The 24408-nt window shown below is 39.4% G+C and overlaps 1 protein-coding gene across 1 annotated transcript in view; it reads right to left on the bottom strand.

Moving 5' to 3' along the window:
* SH3GL2 (SH3 domain containing GRB2 like 2, endophilin A1) overlaps positions 1-24408 on the bottom strand; it is a 196999-nt gene that overhangs the window by 22047 nt on the left and 150544 nt on the right. Inside the window, exon 3 of the mRNA XM_068552452.1 lies at positions 23690-23762. Within this exon, the coding sequence (XP_068408553.1) occupies positions 23690-23762 (73 nt within the window). The remainder of the gene's footprint in view (positions 1-23689; positions 23763-24408) is intronic.

Raw genomic sequence — 24408 nt, 5'->3', positions numbered from 1 at the left:
ACTAGGTACCTTTACATGACAGTATCAGTTGGTAATAATTCATTGAGCCATACAGTTATGATTTGAGCACTATACTTTTTGTATATTATAGATCAATAAAAAGCTCAGGAAAAAAACCCAAAACCTGATGCCTGTGTCCCACTCCCAGATTTCCGAGTAACTGGTCTGCCTTGTGGTCTGGCCAGCTACAGTCTTTAAAGTCCCTTAGGTGATTCTAACATACACCAAGTTTGAGAACATTGCATTCCAATCTCTAGACTGAATACCTGGGTAGGTAATGATAAAAATCTGAGATGAAGAACACAGGAGGAAGAGACTTGGGGGAAGAAATATAGAGATGTTTCAAATTCAGCAAATACGAAGTCTAACAGAATATCCACAAGATTGGACTAAACATATAACTAAATACATGGGTCTTGAGCCCAAAAGAGGGTAGATTATCTGGTAACACCTGGAATCTTTTTTTTTTCTTTCCCAGTTTTACTGAGATATAATTGGCCTATAACACTGAATAAGTTTAAGGTGTACAACATAATGATTTGATATATGCATATATCATGAAATGATCACTATGGGAAGTTTAGTTAACATGCATCCTCACACAGTTACAATTTTTTTTCTTCTGATAAGAACTTTAAACATCTACTCTCTTAGCAACTTTCAATATGGTATTGAAATATAGAAGTTAAACAATATGGTACTGTTAACTATAGTCATCAAGCTATACATTACATCCTCAGAACTCACTTATCTTATAGCTGGAAGTTTGTACCCTTTGACCACTTTCACCCATTTCATGCACTCCCCCTACTCCTCAGCTCTGACAACCACCCATGTGAGCTCTGTTTCTATGAGTTTGGTTTCTTTAGATTCCACGTAAGTGAGATCATACAATTTTTTGGTGTGTATGCATACATTTATAAAATGGAATATTATTCAGCCATAATAAAGAAGGAAACACCTGGAATCTTGAAGTCTAGGCCATTAGATAAAAGGAAGAAGGGGAAGAAAATCCCCCCCAAATCAAGATAAAACAAAATTCCATAAGTCTTCTTTTTCTTCTGGTTTTATATTTGGTAGGTGGGAATTAGCTGTAATTAGTGTTACCATCAGCCAGGAGCTTTACATAAACATTTTTTTTTAATTTTATTGAAGTATAGTTGATTTACAATGTTGTGTTTGTAAATTTCTGTAAAGTGATTCCATTTTATATATATATATATATATATATATATATATATATATATATTCAGTTATATATATATATATATATATATATATATATATTCTTTTTCATATTCTTTTCTATTATGGTTTATCCCAGAATACTGAATATACCAATAGTTCCCTGTGGTATACAGTAGGACCTCATTGTTTATCCATTCTATATATAATAGTTTGCCTCCGCTAATCCCAAACTCCCATTCCTTCCCTCCTCCACCACTCCCCCTTGGCAACCACAGTCTATTCTCTATATCTGTGAGTCTGTTTTCGTTTTGTAGATATGCTGATTTGTATCGTTATTTTAGATTCCACATTTAAATGATATCATACGGTATTGGTCTTTCTCTTTCTGATTTCACTTAGTATGATAATCTCTAGGTCCATCCATGTTGCTACAAATGGCATTATTTCATTCTTTTTGATGGCTGAGTAGTATTCCACTGTATATAAATATATACCACACCTTCTTTATCCATTCATCTGTTGGTGGACGTTTAGGTTGTTTCCATGTCTTGGCTATTGTAAATAGTGCTGCTATGACATAGGGGGGTGCATGTATCTTTTTGAATTATAGTTTCATCTGGGTATATGCCTAGGAGTGGGATTGCTGGATCATACGGCAACCCTATTTTTAGTTTTTTGAGGAACCTCCATAGTGTCTTCCATAGTGGCTGCACCAATTTACATTTCCACCAACAGTGTAAGAGGATTCCCTTTTCTCCACACCCTCTCCAGCATTTGTTATTTGTAGACTTTTTAATGACAGCCATTCTGACTGGTGTGAGGTGATACCTCATTGTAGTTTTGATTTGTATTTCTCTAATAAGTAGAGATGTTGAGCATCTTTTCATGTGATCCCTATCAAATTACCTGTGACAGTTCCTACAGAACTAGAACAAATAATCCTAAAATTTATATGGAACCATAAAAGACCCAGAATTGCCAAAGGAATCCTGAGGAAAAAGAACAAAGCAGGAGGCATAACCTCCCAGACTTCAGACAATACTACAAAGCTACAGTAATCAAAACAGTGTGGTGCTGGCACAAAAACAGACATTAATGGAACAGAACAGAGAGCCCAGAAAAAAAACACACACACTTATGATTAATTAATCTTCAACATAGGTGGCAAGAATATAAAATGGGAAAAAGTCTCTTCAGCAAGTGGTGCTGGGAAAGTTGGACAGCCGCATGTAAATCAATGAAGTTAAAACACACCCTCACACCATACACAAAAATAAACTCAAAATGGCTTCAAGAATTGAACATAAAGATATGATACCATAAAACTCCCGGAAGAGATCATAGGCAAAACATTCTCTGACATAAATCATACAAATGTTTTCTTAGGTCAGTCTCCCAAGTCAATAGAAATAAAAACAAAAATAAACAAATGGGACCTAATCAAACTCACAAGCTTTTGCACAGCAAAGGAAACCCATAAACAAAATGAAAAGATGACCTATGGGAGAAAATATCTGCAAATGAAGCTACCGACAAGGGCTTAATTTCCAAAATATACAAAGAGCTTATACAACTCATCAACAAAAAAACAAACAACCCAATCAAAAAATGGGCAGAAGACCTAAACAGACATTTCTCCAAAGATGACACACAGAAGGAGAGTTTATTAATGGCTTTTTAGCTACACAGTTTTCTAGAAGGGTTTGTGTGTGACAGGGCTCGTAAAAACCTTGAGGAAAATACTAGCTCAGATTTGGCATAATGAGGAATTAATTATGAGGCAAGCAGATTAGATGGGATATTCTGAGGGAAAAAGAGGCTGACCAAGGTCTGGCAGATAATTATTAAGAAGTTGGAAAGCATGTGACCTACAGATTATAAAGATTTAAAAATCTTCACGTTTCGAAACCTTATGTATTTGGAAATCACTAATTTGAGTTAGAAGCTTCAAGGGATGACAGAAAATAGCAAATGTGCATTAAGTTCCTAATGTTAGCTGGAGGTAGACCCTCCAGGGAGCCCCAGACCCCTCTTCTCTTTGGGGCCTGTCATCTTCAGCCCACAGTAGTTTTGTGGTGCACATAAACATTTAAACTTAATCTTCATCACCACCACCACCAGCCTGTGGATCTCACTGTGTCATTCCCACTGTGGAGAGAGGGTTGGGTTGCATCCACAAGGTGAAGATGCAGAGGCTCAGGGAGACTGAAAAATCTGCCCAAGTTCTCATAAGTTACTATGAGGCAAAAACAGAATTTAGACTCCCTTGGGGAGCCAGAAATAACCCCTGACTGCTGTCTAAACTGCTGAGAGAACCCCCACTGAAGAAAATGCATGACATTGCCCTGCTGGCATGTTGTGCTTCCTACCTTAATATTCTCCTAAGTGAATGCTATGTCAGGGGACGCCTTATCGAGTCATGTGGGACAAATTGGCTGGCTGGGCCAATGAAGACCCCCTGAAAGTGAGTGTTGCAGGGACTCTGGAGCAATTTTAAATAAGTATTTTATTACTGTCTGTATTCTTTTCCTAGGGCTGCTATAACAAAGTTACCATAAACTGGGTGACTTCCAACAATAGAAATGAATTCTCTCACATTTACGAAAGCCTCTTCCCTATACCTTGCCCTATGCATCTCTTCCATTTGGCTGTTCCTCAGTTGCTTCCTTTATAATAAACCAGTAAACATGAAATGAGCGTTTCTCTGTGTTCTGTCAGCCATTCTAGCAAATTAGCAAACCCAAGGAGGGGGTCAGAAGCAGCAGAGGCATCTGACATTGGAGCAGTCTTGTGGGACTGAGCCCTTACCTAATGCCAACTCCAGGTAGATAGTGTCAGAACTGAGTTGAATTGTACGACCCCCTGGTAGAGTCAGAGAACTGGTTGGTGTAGGGAGAAAAACGTACTCATCTAGTGTCAGAAGTGTTCTGTGGGTAGAGTGTAGGGAAAGAACAGTAGTTTTCCTTTTACATCTCTAAAACAGGCTGCAGCACACCCATGTGAGTGGGCGCTGACGATCTGACAGACATCTGTAGGAAAACCCTTGAGACTGCTTTTCTAGAAAGGTTCCGTGAAATGTCAGGGCAAGTGGATCCCAAGCCTCTGAGGACAAGGCAAAAGTGGTGTTTTCTAAAGAGGGGTTGATCCCAAAGACAGTGATGGCAAAAGATGGAGCGCTCTTTTTCCTAAGTGGGGGAAAAAAACAAAAAACAAAGGAGAGACAGTTCTGATGTCATTTTATATTTTTTTTAGTTTCATTAACTATAATTCAAAATCAAGGTTTACAGCAGTCTTTGTGGAACAGAAAGCTGGAATGAAGAGGCCCAGCACAAATCTGAGCACAGGTTGGGGGTGGTGGTGAAGGGGAACAGGGTGGTGAAAATGAGTGTTCACTGCAAGGGGGCAGGGATGAGTGATAAGTCTGCACCCCATCTTTCTCTTCCCCGCTAAATGATCATGACAGGAGTTTTTGGCAAAAGACCTTCTGTAAATTAAAAAAAGTACAACCTGCTTTAAACTGCTGTATAATGCTCTCAAGAATAGCTTCCTTCTCTCTTCAACTAGGAAATTTCAAATAAAAAAACATAGTGACAGGGCATCTGTCTGTCACAACAGGGAAGAATAAAAGCCACCCCGACCCTGGCTAGTGTTGATGAAGGCAGTTGACACACTCAGGCAGAAGATGTGGCCACAGCATTCCAAGTCACATTTTCATGTTCTGACTGAGAGGGGAAACCTAATGGACTTAGCGTCCATCAGGGAAGGCCAAAGACAGGGAATAAATTTTTCAGAAACCTTTCACTTCTTTTAGGGACTTAATTCCTTTCTCATCTCTACCTACCTTACAGAAAACAAACCTAGCTGCCTCAAAGATCAGAGAGCTTTAGCAGACAAATGCTTAATGACTTGTACTAGTCTTCATAAATGCTACCATCTGGACTGAAATTTTAGAAAGAGCCCTGAAATATCTTTGAATAACTGAAGATCACGATGACATTTCATCTCATAGCTATCATTTCAGAAATATCTACTATGTGTAATTCACATACATCATCTCTTTAATCCTCCCCAAAATACGAGAGACAGCTTCAGCTTCTCCATTTTACAGATGAGGAAAATGAAGCAGAAAGAAATGATGTACTTGCTCAAGGACACACAGCAACAAGAAGCTGAGCAAAAACTGAATCCTAGTTGTGTCTCAAAAACCCGATTTCCTCCCAGAATGCCACTCTTGACTCTGGCTGCTTTATTACTTCTTCATTAAAATAGGTCAAATTAAGACATGTCAGCAGCAAGATGTAGAGCTCTAGCTATACTAACACTTGTTAGGTGTTTGAAAATGCGGAGGTGAAGAAGTGTGATACACGCTGTGACTCAGGAAGCAGGATGAGTGCTGCACCAGAGTTAGGAGACTGGAGGTCTCTCCATCTGCGCAACCTTGGGCGAGCCACCTAACCCTCTGCTTCCTCACCTCGAACCTAAGAAGACCAGCTTACCTGATGTCTGTAATGCCTTTCAGATCTGACAACCTCTCATACATGCACTACAATCCACTAGGATAAGTGAACTAAGTCACCTGCAAATGAGTACATGGTATCTATCCCAGTGTACACAGAACCTTAATGTAAATTTTCAAAACCAAAGAAACTCGTTCTTTGCAAAACCCTCTTGGAGATCAAAACCAATAGGTCTTACTTTAAACCTCCAATGTAAAGATTTTACCTTTATTCTTTTTTTTAATCCCTCCTTTATTCAGTTTTTTTCCTAAAAGAATGAGTACTACAGCCAGACTATTTCCTAATGATCTGGTTTCTGTGTATGGGTCTTTACAAAAACAAGAATTTTTTTAAAAGATCGAATAGATATTTCAAGGAAAACAAGAAGGTAATTTACTCTCCCTTCTTGTAGAAAGTTATTAAATTTCAATAGGGAAGTTAATTACTAAATACAACAAATATTGTGAACAAGCAGTTAAAATTGAGAGGACAGAAGTGATATTTAGATGTGAAAATATAGCCTCTTTTTGAAGATAAAAAAATTAGAACTGCATTCTTCTGTGATGGAATCTATTATCATTCCCTACTAATTAATGCAAGGGCATGTGCTGTCAAAGGGATAAAAGGACAGGGTTCACTGTAGCTCTGCTGAGAAGAGAAGGTTTACCGCAATCTCACTGTTCCTGGTTATAAGCAAGAGATACTAATACTTAGTAACAGAATTGTTGTGATGGTGAAATGAAGTGATATATGTAATCAAAGCAGGCAGTAAATAAATGTTAGTTCTTTTCTTCCCTTTCCCTCTTTTGACTGGAAAAAAAAAAAAAACCAAACTGTAGTTGATGCCCATTTCATTGAAATAGTCACCAAGAGCTAAAAATCTACCTACCTCTTTATTATCGATCAAAGCTCAATGATATCTTTAGTTGGAGCAAAACGTTAAGTCTGAATTACATCAACTGAATTTGTAAAGTCTTCTACAGAGATTATAATTGGGATATGAATACAAATCCCCAAATCACACTAAGTTAGATTTGGGGCTTAATACTTGCAACAAAATGTATGTAATAAGTAACATTTTAGCATATATTTCACACTGGCAACCTGTGGTGATTGTGTATAATGGCCTAATTTTTCCGGATGAAATCTCAGAATATTTGCAAGTCTAAAACGATCTCTCTGATGCGCCTTGTACTGTGAGCAACGTGTTTCCTAGCCTTGCACACTAACAATTATTAAAGGGTACAAAAGATTTATATGGTAATTAGGACTTAGGTAAATAACCTCAAACCTTTGCAGTTGCTTTTGAAGTTAAATATTAGAAGGGACTGAGGAAAGGGAAGAGGAAGCTTTGCCTGCTGATTTATACAAATATGTAGTTGTAGCAGGGAATCATACTACTCTCAACCCAAATAATGGTATTTATAAAACACTTCTCTCCAAGGTAGCAAAGCTCTTGTGTGCCCCTGCTGAGTGGGAAACAGTGGGGAGGTATTTTAAGACACTCAGCCGTGATACACAGTCAGCAGCCCTCAAGAACCCGTGAGATGGGACAGCAAACATCTCCCACCTCCGCATGGGGTGTTATAAGACGCCAGCACAGGTCTCACAGTGTGCCCTGGGAAAGCAGGCAATTACATCACAGGAGCAGTTCCTGCTATTTGAAAAGTACACAATCCTCTGTGCACTAACATCATGAGCTTCTGCTTCGTCAGGTTTTTGGAGCAGATAGAACTATGATATTCTTGTGAGAAGGGCCCTACAGTGGGACTTTTCCCTGGAGGCCTTACCTGTGGAGGAATTGCTGGGTAAGCCCCTGAGATACCCTGAGGTAGGGCTGCAGACCACTGGGAAGAGAAGGTGAGTGACATTTCTCGAGCCCTTATAAAGTGCCAGGCACTGTACCAAATGCTTTTCACTGTCACATATTTCAAAGAGATCTTCAGTCTTAGCATAGAGTGGACTTGTCCTACCTCTCCCTGAGGGGTTCAGGAGTCTTCATCCAAAACTGAAAAGATATGACAGGCTTTCCCCATCTACTTCCTGCTTCCATATTAAGGAGCCAAAAGTGATAAGGGCAAATGACCTGTTGGCCCCAGCAGACAGTGATATGCTTGAAATAGGAGCTCTGGTTGGGGAACAAACAGCCATACTGTATTAGTTTTCCATGCTGTGTAACAAAGTTCCACAAAGTCAGTGGCTTCAAGCCACAGATTTATTACCCTACAGTTTCTGTAGGTTAGAAGTCCAGGCACAACTTAACTGCGTCCTCTGTTCGGGGTCTCACAAGGCTATATTCAATTCAAGGTGTCAGCCAGGCTGCCTTGTAATCAGGAAGCTTCAGTGGCAATGAATCTGCTTCCCAGCTCCCTTGGGTTACTGACAAAATTTCACTTCCCTGTGGTGGTTTTGACTGACAGCGCTGGCTTCTTACTGGCTGTTGGCTAGAGTCCATCCCCAGCTCCCTGACACTCATCCCTCTTCTAAGACAGTCACTACATGGCAGTCTGCTTCTCGTAGGCCAGCAGGAGAATCCCTCTCACTCTAGCTGCTAAGAAAGTTTTATATAATGTAATGTGATCATGGGAATAACAGCCCACAATTTTGCCATGTAATGTAACCTAACCAAGGGAGTGGTGAGTGGTGATCCCATTACCTTTGCCATATTTTACTCTTTAAAGGTAAGTCACAGATCCCACCTACACTCAAAGGGAAGGGATTACAAAGGATGAGAATCATTAGGGGCCACTCGAGTGTATTCTACACACACACCAAGACTGAATGTGTCTTCATATTTTGTAGCATATGGCAATGAAGACAAAATGGACCAAGGAGACAGCCATATGTGAATATGAATTCTTGTTCTTTTGCTGCAAGACTTTGGGCAAGTTATTTAATCTCTCTTGAAGCTTCAGCTTTCTAATCTGAAAATAGGAACAACTATTACCTATGTAAATATGAATGTGCTGTCAATAGCTTCAGCCCAATGATCTTAAACATGAGATTATGCACTTCTACACTTTTTCAAAAGCAACTGTGAAATGTATTAATTGCGCATGACACCAAGTAGGTATTATACAGACAGAGTAACAGCTCTGATTCTGGCCTGTTCAGGTCTGCAGACAATAACTCTGAAACTTTAGCAACTCCTATACATGGAGCTCAAATATGATTAACATGATTTGATTCTCTCATTCAACAAATTAAGCACCTAATAAGCACTACTGTGCTAGGTTATACACACACACACACACACACACACACACACACGAAAACAGACATATTCCTTGTCTTTGATGATGATTTTATGATACAGTGGGAGAGATAAACAGCATTCATTCAATAAATAATGAGGGCACTATTTGTACATTAGGGATAATAAACAAGACAAAGCCCTTACTCCTGTGGACATTATATTCTAGATGGGAGATGTAGGTGATGGGTAGATGATATTTTTTTAAAAATATATAAAATAGAGGACAATTTAAAATGGTGACGGGATATTAGAAGGGGATATAAAAGTGGTAGGGAGAGGTTATTTCAGAAAGAGTGGCCAGGGAAGGACTCCATAGGGAGGTGGAGTGACAAGAAAGAACAGCCATAATGGGAGCCAGGAGAAGATTATTCCAGGCAGAGGAACTTCCTGTGCAAAGACCCTGAGGCAGGAACGAGCTGAGCATGGCTGAGGATCAGCAACAAATAAAAACACCTTATGAAAGTAAATATTGTGATAAGTACAATAAAAGGTGAGAACAGGCTCTTTGACTACAATGTACGAACAACAATCCTACACTCAGGCCACTTGCAGTTTAGTGGCAGAGACAAGCCACACCTTACCAAGTAAATACAGAATAAATTTTAAGTAGTAACAAGTGCCACGAAGGAAAACAAAACAGGGAAATGGCTTAGAGGGTGATGTTTTAAACAAGATGGTTGGTAAAGCCACACAAATAAGGTGACATTAGAGCAGAGACCTGAGTGAAGACCTGGGGAACACCTGGAGACAAGTGGTTCAGGCAGACGGCCTGGCACAGTCCCAGGAATGAGGGTGCTGTGTGGGTGAGAGGAGCAATGGGAAGGCCGGGGACACTGGTGCAGACGGAGTGAGACAGAGATTTGTAGGATTTCAGGAAATGAAGTCAGATCATCGGACCTTGAGCGCTTTCAATGTTATTCTAAATGGGGAACCACTGGAGAGATTTATGGAGGGGACTCGAGTCAAGGTGTCATGAGGACAGTGGAGTGGACCTGATTTAGACAGGGGGCCCAGAGTATTTAAGCTGAGGTAGGAAGGATGACTAAGAAGGCAGGGGGTGACCTGCCAGGGCAGTTGGGGCACTTCAGGAAGTGGAAACAGCCAGTGCCAAGTAATCTTCTGTAAGCTGTCCTTTTGCATTTCCATTATCTTTCAGTGTCAGGATTTAGAAAAGCAAAAGCCCTGGCTATTAGACGCAGTACAAATCCTTTATTCTTTAAGTAAAGGATGGATATATTCATTCGTGAACTTATTCAATAGACATATTGAGGGCAAACAATGCACCAGGCACAATGCTAAGAGTCCTGAAAGACAACAAGATGAACACGACTCAAGTCCTGTCCTCCACGAAATACAGCAAATTCAGTGTGTTTCGGAGGCAAGTATTTGAGACACGAATGCCAAACAATATATGTATTGATTTTCAGCTCTGTTGCCACCAAATATCTTACTTATGCATCTTTGGAAGGGGATGATTAAGAGGGCAGCCCATGAGAAAGAAATATAATAATTTTGATGTAATAGCTTTTCAGGGATTAATGAGATATTTTAAAATTAATAGAGTTAACTTTTATTTCTACAGGCAACATTCCACAAATGAGATTTTAAATTATTATTAAGAAGTTCTGAATAGACATTTAATGACCCTGACTTAATGTCCCAAGCTCAGGCATGTGGAGAACCTCAGACCGTGTAGGCAGTCAAGGGAAAAGCATTTCTTTAGAAAACCAAACCTTGACGCACGATGTTTTTCATGTTTAAACTGCTTTTTATCTACACATCTTGGAAGTTTATATAGGATGATGACATCAGGACCAGAATAACTTTTCAGTGCAAACTAAAAAGGTCTCTGTCATCACCACTCTGCTAAGGCTGGGAAGGAAACACAGCCAGCCAATCACACCATGCCTACAGTTCTATGTCAGGGGAAGATCTCCACTACAGTGCCATGAAACGGATTTGCAGAATGCTGAAAGAAATGGACAAAAAAAACCTTAAAGATATCCTGATCCAAAAATCAAGAGTCCATTTCTCTACTGAGAAAATCAACCATCAATATATATAAACCAAAAAGCTAAACATCAAACACATATCAAAATATAATACAGAGCTAGAATGGCAAACTATATAGTCCTGTGCTGTCCATTATGGGAACCAATGGTCACATGGGGCTATTGAGCATTTGAAATGTGGCTAGTCCAAACAGATATGTACTGTATGTATAAAACATACACCAAATTTCAAAACTTAGTATAAGAAAAAAAATGTAAAAATTTTCAATGATTTTTAATATCAGTTAAAATTTTGGATATACTGGATTAAATATTATTAAAATCAATTTTACCTTTTTAAAAATTTTTTAATTTAATTTTATTTATTTTATATACAGCAGATTCTTATTAGTCATCAAGTTCATACACATCACTGTACACATGTCAATCCCAATTGCCCAATTCTATTGATTTGAGTCCTCTCCCTCTTTTTCTTGATGAGTCTGGCTAATGGTTTATCAATTTTGTTTATCTTCTCAAAGAACCAGCTTTTAGTTTTATTGATCTTTGCTATTGTTTTCTTTGTTCCTATTTCATTTATTTCTGCTCTGATCTTTATGATTTCTTTCCTTCTGCTAACTTTGGGTTTTGTTTGTTCTTCTTTCTCTAGTTCTTTTAGGTGTAAGGTTAGATTGTTTATTTGAGATTTTTCTTGTTTCTTGAGGTAGGCTTGTATAGCTAAAAACTTCCCTCTTAGAACTGCTTTTGCTGCATCCCATAGGTTTTGGATCATCGTGTTTTCATTGTCATTTGTCTCTAGGTAATTTTGGATTTCCTCTTTGATTTCTTCAGTGATCTCTTGGTTATTTAGTAACGTACTATTTAGCCTGCATGTGTTTGTGTTTTTTATGTTTTTTTCCCTGTAATTCATTTCTAATCTCATAGCTTTGTGGTCAGAAAAGATGCTTGATATGATTTCAATTTTCTTAAATTTACTGAGGCTTGATCTGTGACCCAAGATGTGATCTATCCTGCAGAATGTCCCATGAGCACTTGAGAAGAAAGTGTATGGAATGTCCTATAAATATCAATTAAATCTATCTGGTCTATTGTGTCACTTAAAGCTTCTGTTTCCTTATATATTTTCATTTTGGATGACCTGTCCATTGGTTTAAGTGAGATGTTAAAGTCTCCCACTATTACCGTGTTACTGTCAATTTCCTTTTCTATAGCTGTTAGCAGTTGCCTTATATATTGAGGTGCTCCTATGTTGGGTGCATATATATTTATAATTGTTATATCTTCTTCTTGGATTGATCCCTTGATCATTATGTAGTGTCCTTCCTTGTCTCTTGTAACATTCTTTATTTTAAAGTCTATTTTATCTGATATGAGTATGCTAGTCCAGCTTTCTTTTGATTTCCATTTGCATGGAACATCTTTTTCCATCCCCTCACTTTCAGTCTGTATGTGTCCCTAGGTCTGAAGTGGGTCTCTTGTAGACAGCATATATATGGGTCTTCTTTTTGTATCCATTCAGCAAGCCTGTGTCTTTTGGTTGGAGCATTTAATCCATTCACGTTTAAGGTAATTATCGATATGTATCTTCCTACGACCATTTTCTTAATTGTTTTGGGTTTGTTTTTGTGGGTCCTTTTCTTCTCTTGTGTTTCCCACTTAGAGAAGTTCCTTTAGCATTTGTTGTAGAGCTGGTTTGGTGGTGCTGAATTATCTTAGCTTTTGCTTGTCTGTAAAGCTTTTGATTTCTCCATCGAATCTGAATGAGATCCTTGCCAGGTAGAGTAATCTTGGTTGTAGGTTCTTCCCTTTCATCACTTTAAGTATATCATGCCACTCCCTTCTGGTTTGTAGAGTTTCTGCTGAAAAATCAGCTGTTAACCTTATGGAAGTTCCCTTGTATGTTATTTGTCTTTTTTCCCTTGGTGCTTTCTTCTTTTTTTTTAATTTGTTTGTATTTTTTAACATCTTTATTAGAGTATAATTGCTTTACAATGGTGTGTCAGTTTCTGCTTTATAACAAAGTGAATCAGTTATACATATACATAAGCCCCCATATCTCTTCCCTCTTGCATCTGCCTCCCTCCCACCCTCTCTATCCCACCCCTCCAGGTGGGCACAAAGCACCGAGCTGATCTCCCTGTGCTATGCAGCTGCTTCCCACTAGCTATCTATTTTACGTTTGGTAGTGTATATATGTCCATGCCACTCTCTCACTTTGTCCCAGCTTACCCTTCCCCCTCCCCGTATCCTCTAGTAGGTCCTCTAGTAAGGACCTACTATCCTCTACTAAGTCCATTACTAGATGGACTTATCCTCTACTAAGTCCATTCTCTAGTAGGTCTGCATCTTTATTCCTGTCTTGGCCTAGGTTCTTCTGACCATTTTTTTTTTCTTAGATTCCATATATATGTGTTAGCATATGGTATTTGTTTTTCTCTTTCTGACTTACTTCACTCTGTATGACAGTCTCAAGGTCCATCCACCTCACTACAAATAACTCACTTTTGTTCCTTTTTATGGCTGAGTAATATTCCATTGTATATATGTGCCACATCTTCTTTATCCATTCATCTGTTGATGGACACTTAGGTTGCTTCCATGTCCTGGCTATTGTACATAGAGCTGCAATGAACATTTTGGTACATGACTCTTTTTGAAGTATGGTTTTCTCAGGATATATGCCCAGTAGTGGGATTGCTGGGTCATATGGTAGTTCTATTTTTAGTTTTTTAAGGAATGTCCATACTGTTCTCCATAGTGGCTGTATCAATTTACATTCCCACCAACAGTGCAAGAGGGTTCCCTTTTCTCCACACCCTCTCCAGCATTTATTGTTTCTAGATTTTTTGATGATGGCCATTCTGACTGGGGTGAGATGGTATCTCATTGTAGTTTTGATTTGCATTTCTCTAATGATTAATGATGTTGAGCATTCTTTCATGTGCCTGTTGGCAATCTGTATATCTTCTTTGGAGAAATGTCTATTTAGGTCTTCTGCCCATTTTTGGATTGGGTTGTTTGTTTTTTTGGTATTGAGCTGTATGAGCTGCTTGTAAATCTTGAAGATTAATCCTTTGTCCGTTGCTTCATTTGCAAATATTTTCTCCCATTCTGAGGGTTGTCTTTTGGTCTTGTTTATGGTTTCCTTTGCTGTGCAAAACCTTTTAAGTTTCATTAGGTCCCATTTGTTTATTTGTGTTTTTATTTCCATTTCTCTAGGAGTTGGGTCAAAAAGGATCTTGCTGTGATTTATGTCATAGAGTGTTCTGCCTATGTTTTCCTCTAAGAGTTTGATAGTGTCTGGCCTTACATTTAGGTGTTTAATCCATTTTGAGTTTATTTTTGTGTATGGTGTTCGGTAGTGTTCTAATTTCATTCTTTTACATGTAGCTGTCCAGTTTTCCCAGCACCGCTTATTGAAGAGGCTGTCTTTTCTCCATTGTATGTTCTTGCCTCCTTTGTCATAAATTAGGTGACCATATGTGCGTGGGTTTATCTCCGGGCTTTCTATCCTGTTCCATTGATTTATATTTCTGTTTTTGTGCCAGTACCATACTCTCTTGATTACTGTAGCTTTGTAGTATAGTCTGAAGTCAGGGAGCCTGATTCCTCCAGCTTCATTTTTCGTTCTCAAGATTGCTTTGGCTATTCGGGGTCTTTTGTGTTTCCATACAAATTGTGAAATTTTTTGTTCTAGTTCTGTGAAAAATGCCAGTGGTAGTTTGATAGGGATTGCATTGAATCTGTAGATTGCTTTGGGTAGTAGAGTCATTTTCACAATGTTGATTCTTCCAATCCAAGAACATGGTATATCTCTCCATCTATTTGTATCATCTTTAATCTCTTTCATCAGTGTCTTATAATTTTCTGCATACAGGTCTTTTGTCTCCTTAGGTAGGTTTATTCCTAGATATTTTATTCTTTTTGTTGCAATGGTAAATGGGAGTGTTTTCTTAATTTCACTTTCAGATTTTTCATCATTAGTGAATAGGAATGCAAGAGATTTCTGTGCATTAATTTTGTATCCTGCTCCTTTACCAAATTCATTGATTACCTCTAGTAGTTTTCTAGTAGCATCTTTAGGATTCTCTATGTATAGTAGTATCATGTCATCTGCAAATAGTGACAGCTTTACTTCTTTTCCGATTTGGATTCCTTTTATTTCTTTTTCTTCTCTGATTGCTGTGGCTAACACTTCCAAAACTATGTTGAATAATAGTGGTGAGAGTGGGCAACCTTGTCTTGTTCCTGATCTTAGTGGATATGGTTTCAGTTTTTCACCATTGAGAACAATTTTGGCTGTGGGTTTGTCATATATGGCCTTTATTATGTTGAGGAAAGTTCCCTCTATGCCTACTTTCTGCAGGGCTTTTATCATAAATGGGTGTTGAATTTTGTCAAAAGCTTTCTCTGCATCTCTTGAGATGATCATACGGTTTTTCTCCTTCAATTTGTCAATATGATGTATCACGATGATTGATTTGCATATATTGAAGAATCCTTGCATTCCTGGAATAAACCCCACTTGATCATGGTGTATGATCCTTTTAATGTGCTGTTGGATTCTGTTTGCTAGTATTTTGTTAAGGATTTTTGCATCTATGTTCATCAGTGATATTGGCCTGTAGTTTTCTTTCTTTGTGACATCTTTGTCTGGTTTTGGTATCAGGGTGATGGTGGCCTCATAGAATGAGTTGGGGAGTGTTCCTCCCTCTGCAATATTTTGGAAGAGTTTGAGAAGGATAGGTGTTAGCTCTTGTATAAATGTTTCACAGAATTCGCCTGTGAAGCCATCTGGTCCTGGGCTTTTGTTTGTTGGAAGATTTTTAATCACAGTTTAAATTTCAGTGCTTGTGATTGGTCTGTTCATATTTTCTATTTCTTCCTGGTTCAGTCTCGGAAGGTTGTGCATTTCTAGGAATTTGTCCATTTCTTCCAGGTTGTCCATTTTATTGGCATATAGTTGCTTGTAGTAATCTCTCATGATCCTTTGTATTTCTGCAGTGTCAGTTGTTACTTCTTTTTCATTTCTAATTTTATTGATTTGAGTCTTCTCCCTTGTTTTCTTGATAAGTCTGGCTAATGGTGTATCAATTTTATTTTCTCAAAGAACCAGCTTTTAGTTTTATTGATCTTTGCTACTGTTTCCTTCATTTCTTTTTCATTTATTTCTGATCTGATCTTTATGATTTCTTTCCTTCTGCTATCTTTGGGGTTTTCCTGTTCTTTTTTCTCTAATTGCTTTAGGTGTAAGGTTAGGTTGTTTATTTGAGATGTTTCTTGTTTCTTAAGGTAGGCCTGTATAGCTGTAAACTTCCCTCTTAGAACTGCTTTTGCTGCATCCCATAGGTTTTTGGGTCGTTGTGTTTTCATTGTCATTTGTTTCTAGGTATTTTTTGATTTCCTCTTTGATTTCTTCAGTGATCTCTTGGTTATTTAGTAGCATATTGTTTAGCCTCCATGTGTTTGTATTTCTTTCAGATTTTTTCCTGTAATTGATATCTAGTCTCAGAGCATTGTGGTCGGAAAAGATACTTGATACGATTTCAATTTTCTTAAATTTCCCAAGGCTTGACTTGTGACCCAAGATATGATCTATCCTGGAGAATGTTCCATGAGCACTTGAGAAGAATGTGTATTCTGTTGTTTTTGGATGGATGGAATGTCCTATAAATATCAATTAAGTCCATCTTGTTTAATGTATCCGTTAAAGCTTGTGTTTCCTTATGTATTTTCATTTTGGATGATCTGTCCATTGGTTAAAGTGGAGTGTTAAAGTCCCCTACTATGATTGTGTTACTGTCGATTTCCCCTTTTATGGCTGTTAGTATTTGCCTTATGTATTGAGGTGCTCCTATGTTGGGTGCATAAATATTTACAATTGTTATATCTTCTTCTTGGTTTGATCCCTTGATCATTTTTTAGTGTCCTTCTTTGTCTCTAGTAATAGTCTTTGTTTTAAAGCCAATTTTGTCTGATATGAGAATTGCTACTCCAGCTTTCTTTTGGTTTCCATTTGCATGGAATATCTTTTTCCATCCCCTCACTTTCAGTCTGTATGTGTCCCTAGGTCTGAAGTGGGTCTCTTGTAGACAGCATATATATGGGTCTTGTTTTTGTATCCATTCAGCCAGTCTATGTCTTTTGGTGGGAGCATTTAATCCATTTACATTTAAGTTAATTATCGATATGTATGTTCCTATTACCATTTTCTTAATTGTTTTGGGTTTATTATTGTAGGTCTTTTCTTTCCTTCTCTTGTGTTTCCTGCCTAGAGAAGTTCCTTTAGCATTTTTTGCAGAGCTGGTTTGGTGGTGCTGAATTGTCTTAGCTTTTGCTTGTCTGTAAAGCTTTTAATTTCTCCATCAAATCTGAATAGATTGCTGGGTAGAGTAATCTTGGTTGTAGGTTCTTCTCTTTCATCACTTTACATATGTCCTGCCACTGCCTTCTGGCTTGCAGAGTTTCTGCTGAAAGATCAGCTGTTAACCTTATGGGGATTCCCTTATATGTTACTTGTTTTTCCCTTGCTGCTTTTAGTATTTGTCCTTTGTATTTAATTTTTGATAGTTTGATTAATATGTGTCTTGCATGTTTCTCCTTGGATTTATATTTCCCTTGCTGCTTTTAATATTTGTTCTTTGTATTTAATTTTTGATAATTTGATTAATATGTGTCTTGCGTGTTTCTCCTTGGATTTATCCTGTATGGGACCCTCTGTGCTTCCTGGACTTGACTATTTCCTTTCCCATATTAGGGAAGTTTTCAACTATAATCTCTTCAAATATTTTCTCAGTCCCTTTCTTTTTCTCTTCTTCTTCTGGGACCCCTATAATGCGAATGTTGTTGCATTTAATTTTGTCCCAGAGGTCTCTTAGGCTGTCTTCATTTCTTTTCATTCTTTTTTCGTTATTCTGTTCCGCAGCAGTGAATTCCCCCATTCTGTCTTCCAGGGCACTTATCCGTTCTTCTGCCTCAGTTATTCTGTTCTTGATTCCTTCTAGTGTAGTTTTCATTTCAGTTATTGTATTGTTCATGTCTGTTTGTTTGTTCTTTAATTCTTCTACGTCTTTGTTAAACATTTCTTGCATCTTCTCGATCTTTGCCTCCTTTCTTTTTCCAAGGTCGTGGATCATCTTCACTATCATTATTCTGAATTCTCTTTCTGGAAGGTTGCCTATCTCCAATTTATTTAGTTGTTTTTCTGGGGTTTTATCTTGTTCCTTCATCTGGTACATAGCCCTCTGCCTTTTCATTTTGTCTATCTTTCTGTGAATGTGGTTTTTGTTCCACTGGCTGCAGGATTGTAGTTCTTCTTGCTTCTTCTCTACCTTTCTTTTTTACTTTTTTTAATATGGTTACTAGAAAATTCAAAATTACACATGTGCCTTGCATCTTATTTCTATTGGACATTGCTGATTTATTTTCCCCCCACAAGGCATCAGAATACTCATATAAGAAAACGGATTCAGGGCTTCCCTGGTGGCACAGTAGTTAAGAATCTGCCTGCCAATGCAGGGGACACAGGTTGGAGCCCTGGTCTGGGAAGATCCCACATGCCACAGAGCAACTAAGCCCGTGCACCACAACTACTGAGCCCGCGCCCTAGAGCCATCGAGCCACAACTACTGAGTCTGCATGCCACAACTACTGAGACCATGTGCTACAACTACTGAAGCCCATGTGCCATGAGCCCGTGCTCCACAACAAGAGAAGCCACCGCAATGAGAAGCCCATGCACCGCAACGTGAAGAGTAGGCCCCGCTCGCCGCAACCAGAGAAAGCCTGCACACAGCAAGGAAGACCCAATGCAGCCAAAAATAAATAAATAAAATAAAATAAATTTATTAAAAGTAAACTGATTTATATCTTCTCCGATGATCTTTGCTCTTAGATACCATGAGAATAGGGGCTCACAATCAGTAGAAGTACACAGGACTTCTCAAGTTCAAATTATTTCTTATCTAAGCAGCTTGGAAATCTGTACTGGTTTATGTTGTTCCTGTCAGAATCATTTCACAGTCCAAGCTGAAAGACTTTACAGCTCTCTGTTCTATGTCCTCGAAAGCCCTGCCTTTGAAGGCCACACCTGCAGGCCTGTGACCCCACTCACCCCTCCTCACTTCATCAGTTAGCTGGAATTTCCAGAAGGAATTAGCCATGAAGGCCTCTGGGCAGCTCTCCTCAGAGTACACATATTTTATGCTGTTAGACTGTGAGGTCCCAGGGGGCAGGGGCCCAATCTTGGTTCTGCATCTACCCCCACTACATCTAGAATTGCATAGGTCCTTGTATAAAAGTAAATGCATTTGATAAATGTTGGTTACATGGGTAGAGCTGATGGGTTAGGGGAAAGGAAGAGTTTCTCCTTCTCTCTTTTACATTATAGCAGTTTTATCACATTAGCCACTGACTATCAACTGTGCTTCATAATTCATTTTTTCAAATATCCAAATTTCATGGGCTGCCTGGATCTGAGTTGGGGCCTGGGCGCATATGGGGGGACGGCGGGGAATAAGACAGGCAGAGCCCTGTCCTTACAGGGGAGGACAAACCAAAGCACACACACCATGCAATTACAGTAAGTGTGGCATGTGCCACCAGGGGAAAGCAGCTGGGATCATGAGAGGGTCACTGACAGTGGAACCTAATGCAGTCAGGGCTTCTGGAAGGCTTCTAAATGCCCTTGATGCTGGACCTGAGGAGACTGTTTGTCTGGCAAGGTAGAGGGGAAAGGGCAGGGCTGACCATGTAGGGAGGGCCCTTTGAGCCTTGTTAAAAATGGTAAAACTTAATCCTAAAAGCAGTGAAAAACCCATTGAAGGGTTTTGTGCAAGATGATGACATGATCAGGTCTGCCTTTTAAAATATCACTCCGGAGGAGGGCAAGAGCAGATGGGTGGGCCTACACAGAGCACAGCTACAGATTCAAGAAAAGTAATCCAACTCTCTTTGGTCATCATTTCAATAGGAATTGAGTTTCAAGACTATACAGATCTGTATGCTCCATAACCACAAGATTTGAAAGCCAGAATGCATCCTAGAGTATGAATCAAATACAAGATACTCTCAAAGTACCCTCAAAGCATTAATTTCCACAGATCCTACTGGCCTGTCCAGGTAAATTTGTTACTTTGCATAAGCCCCTATCCTGACCCTGGCCAGATCTTGCTTATTCAGGACCAGAAGCCAGTGATCCGTATTGGTTGACCCAGTTTCTGGGGTCACAGAGAGGCTGAGTGGTCAAAGCATTTATCACACAGCATGAGTTCGGGAATATTCTGCTCTTCTGTGCCCAAGGACTGGGAGCCTCTGGGTGCTGGCTAGATTCTTGTGTCCCCTTCGCAAGGACACTTGGACTCTGAACAAGTGTACTGGCTCAGCCACCTTTCAGGAGCTCTAGCCAATGTCTGCTCTCAGGGCAAGAAATTCATGGAGGAACTAAGTCATATCTATTATAAGCCAATTAAACACAAATTGTCTAAATTCTGAAGAATGAGCATATGAAATTTTGTTTAATTCTGGACCCTTCTAGATGACACTTATTTGTATAAATATGTGGCCTGCCCATATATAACTGCTTTTCTGAAACCACCTTGTGATTGCCTGGTGATGGCCTTAATTGTTCTCCTTGGTGGCAGATGTTCATTCAATTTTTAAATAGCCATAAAACCAATATGCTGGTAGCTAATAGGCACATTCAGGATTCTGTTAAAAATACGTCATTTCTAAAAATTCAAATCTCCCCCAATTACCTCCTCCTGTTATCTTTTTTATTAAAATAAAAATAAGTCTCAACCCCACAATTTGTTCCCTTTCTGGATTTCTGTCACATCCACTCTGAAAGCAAAGGACCCTTTGCACCTAAATGAAGAACCCGTTCTTCTCAGAAGCAGGACTGTGCAATGGAAAGTTCCTGGGCTCGGGGGCGTCAGACCTGGGTCCCAATCCTGGTTTCATCCCTTCCTAGGTGTGTAACTTTGGGAAAGTTTCTTAAATTCTCTGGCCCTTGTTTTTCCTGAGGAAAAGTAGGCTAGCCTACTATATTAGTTTTCTAGGTCTGCCGTAACAAATCGCCACAAATTGTGGGGCTCAGAACAACAGAAATTTACTCTCTCACAGTTCAAGACACTTGAAATCAAGGTGTCAGCAGGGTTGGTTCTTTCTGAGGCTCTCTGGGAGAATCCTTCCTCGCCTCTTCCAGCTCTGGGGGCTCCCGGCATTCCTTGGTTTGTGGCAGCATCACTCTAATCTTGGCCTCTGTCGTCACGTGGCCTTCTGCCCTGTGTCTCTCTGTGTTTTCTCTTCTTCTTATAAGGACACCAGTTGTTGGATTTAGGGCTCACTCTAACTCCAGAATGAGTTCATCTCAAGGTCATTAAACTGATTACACCTCAAAAGATGTTATTTCCAAATAAGGTCACATTTGGAGGTTCTGGATAGCCCTGGATTTTGAGGGACATCCTATTCAGCACAGCATACCTCCATACACCTGAATTCCATTATACTCAGGAACACAGATGGGTCCCCACCAAAGATCTGTGTTCATGGATTTTTAGTTTCTTTGCTATACTACGAATTTTTCAACTGCGTTTTCTTTTTATAATCAGGAAAAAAAACAGCTAGTTTTAGAGAGGAGACAGTGTATATAACTAGCGACATACTGAAAATGCATTAGGGCTCAATAAATACTATATTTTCCCTCTCCTTCCCTACATTTAATATTGGTCCTACAACATGGAAGCAACCTAAGTGTCCATCGAAAGATGAATGGATAAAAAAGATGTGGCACATATATATAATGGAACATTACTCAGCCATAAAAAGAAACAAAATTGAGTTATTTGTAGTGAGGTGGATGGACCTAGAGTGTTTCATACAGAGTGAAGTAAGTCAGAAAGAGAAAAACAAATATCGTATGCTAACACATATATATGGAATCTAAAAAAAAAAAAAAAAAGGTTCTGATGAACCTAAGGGCAGGGCAGGAATAAAGACACAGATGTAGAGAATGGACTTGAGGACACGGGGAGGGGGAAGAGTAAGCTGGGACGAAATGAGAGAGTAGCACTGACGTATATACACTACCAAATGTCAAATAGATAGCTAGTGGGAAGCAGCCGCATAGCGCTGGGAGATCAGCTCCGTGCTTTGTGACCACCTAGAGGGGTGGGATAGGGAGGGTGGGAGGGAGACGCAAGAGGGAGGGGATATGGGGATATATGTATTTGTATAGCTGATTCACTTTGTTATACAGCAGAAACTAACACAACATTGTAAAGAAATTATACTCCAATAAAGATGTTAAAAAAATATATATTAGCCTTACAACAGCAGGGCTAAGTAATCCTAGCACCATTCATGCATAAATCCCGGGAAATGAGGGAGCACTTCAAGGTTCTACTCAAAGACAAAAACGTCCTTCCCTAAACAATGACTTCTTACCATGAGACTTGGGGCGAGCAATTCTCTTTTCAAAACTGACCTATCACAGCTGTTTAAATACTTAGGAACAGGTGAAGATCTCTTAGATAAGAGATCCTTGAATCTCTGTGGAATACAGAGGTCATGAAGAAGGCTGCAAGCAAAAATTGGAAACTTCATTTTTGCTATTCGTTGCCTAATTGGCCAACAATTTGGTCTACTATCAGTTAAATGCCTGGTTCCTATGGCTTATCACTTACTTCAATATTTTCCTTCCTCACATAATCCCATCTCTGATGCCGTTTTTTAAAAAACTGAGAATGTTATTCCCACAGTTTGGGCTGAGTGAAAGCTGCAGCCAGCAGAAGGCAGTAGGGAGCTGGTCAGCACTGACTGTGCTTGTCTGCCTCCTCTTATCCCACGTTATTTCCTTTTCTTATCTCTCACCCGTTAATGCTCAGAATACAAACACAGTGGGGCTGACACAGTGCCTGAACCATCTCCCCTAGGACCACCAAAGACACAGGAATCTCAACCTGAAACTCCCAAAGAAACTGGTCTCAAGATACGCAGTTTTCCCAGTATTCATACGTTTTACTTAAATATATTCAACCTTGCTTCAAGTTTCTATACTCTGCAGTTAGGAACTGCTCTGCAGGAAGAGTGCTGAGGAGGTCTATAGTATCAGCTGCTTTGCTCTGTTACACCTTGTGCTCTTCGACATCACCCCACTTCTGCCTGGCTCTCTTTTCGAGGTACAGCTCCATTATCTCTATTATAACTCCCTTCTCTTAAGAGTGTAAGAGGTTAGCAAGGACAAGTGCTGATCTGTGATGTGCTTGGAGAAAAATCAGAACAAAGAACAACCCTCCAAAGACTTCAGTGATGCGTATGGACGGAAACCCTCTGTATTTCACAAAAACCGTTCAACTTCCTACTTTTTCACACCTTTGGTGAATTACTATGTTTTATCTGAAAATCCTCCCAGTTTTCTTTCTTACAATCCCTTTCAAATCAGTGTCCAGTTAATAACAGCTTGCAGCTACCCTGACATCATGTGCCACCCACGCTGCCCACACAGTGCTATTTGTTAATTACACTACAGTCAGATAAAATATCACAGAAGCCTCCAGTTACTTCAGTGTGAACCTAAAAAGTCCTCCCTTCCCAGTCGAAATGCTCCACCTGAAGCCACTGAACTTCCAGAAGGGAGGATAGAGCAAGCAGAAGCGCACCAAACCTAGCCTGTCTACCAAAGAGAAACGAAAAGTTACCTGGAGGGATACCCCTGCAAGTATAAAACGAGCCCTTACCTGGATTGGGTTGAAGGTACTCAATTGTTTTAGTCATTATTTCCATCACAGCCCTGCTGGTGACATCCACTTTCTGAAATGAGAAAATAAATATTCTAAATGATGCAAATTATTAGCTTTAGAAACGTAGTTTTTGCTTGAGTATATATACAACCACTGGTGGTACAACAGAGCAACAAGTCCTGCGGTGGAAGGTGAGGGGCTCACAGAGCTGCCAGCAGTAACACTGGCTTTGCATTCAGCTGTGTTCCATCAAGACTTGGAAAGCCCATTTACCCAAAAAGGAAACTACTAATTTCCTAAAATGTGTTTCAAAATATACTTCCTTACCCCCTGGTAAAATAAGGTGGATATAGCTTCCTCTCACTGTAAGTTGCCTGAGGTGGTCTCTGAGAATGGTTCACTCCTCACTTGACACAGAAAACCCCACAAAATCTTGCAAATCAAGAGGTTCAGATCTTCACGTTCACTTTAAGAACACCCATGAAGCTATGGCCAGGCCATAGAGGGTGTGCATATCCAAAAAGCCACCAAGTCTCTGAAAGATGTCACTTTACAGAAGCAATGCATGCTATTCCATCATTACAATGTTGGAGTTGGCTGGTGTATCCATCCAGGTCAAAGAGTGGGGCTGGACAGAGGGTCCATGACCCAAAAAAGAGTGAATTTTTTGCCGCACACGCTTAAAAATGCGGAGAGTAAAGTTACACTTAAGGGTT

Source organism: Eschrichtius robustus, chromosome 10 (genome assembly GCF_028021215.1).
Source record: "Eschrichtius robustus isolate mEscRob2 chromosome 10, mEscRob2.pri, whole genome shotgun sequence".
Taxonomy (NCBI): Eukaryota; Metazoa; Chordata; class Mammalia; order Artiodactyla; family Eschrichtiidae; genus Eschrichtius; species Eschrichtius robustus.
This window is presented reverse-complemented; position numbering and strand designations above follow the sequence as displayed.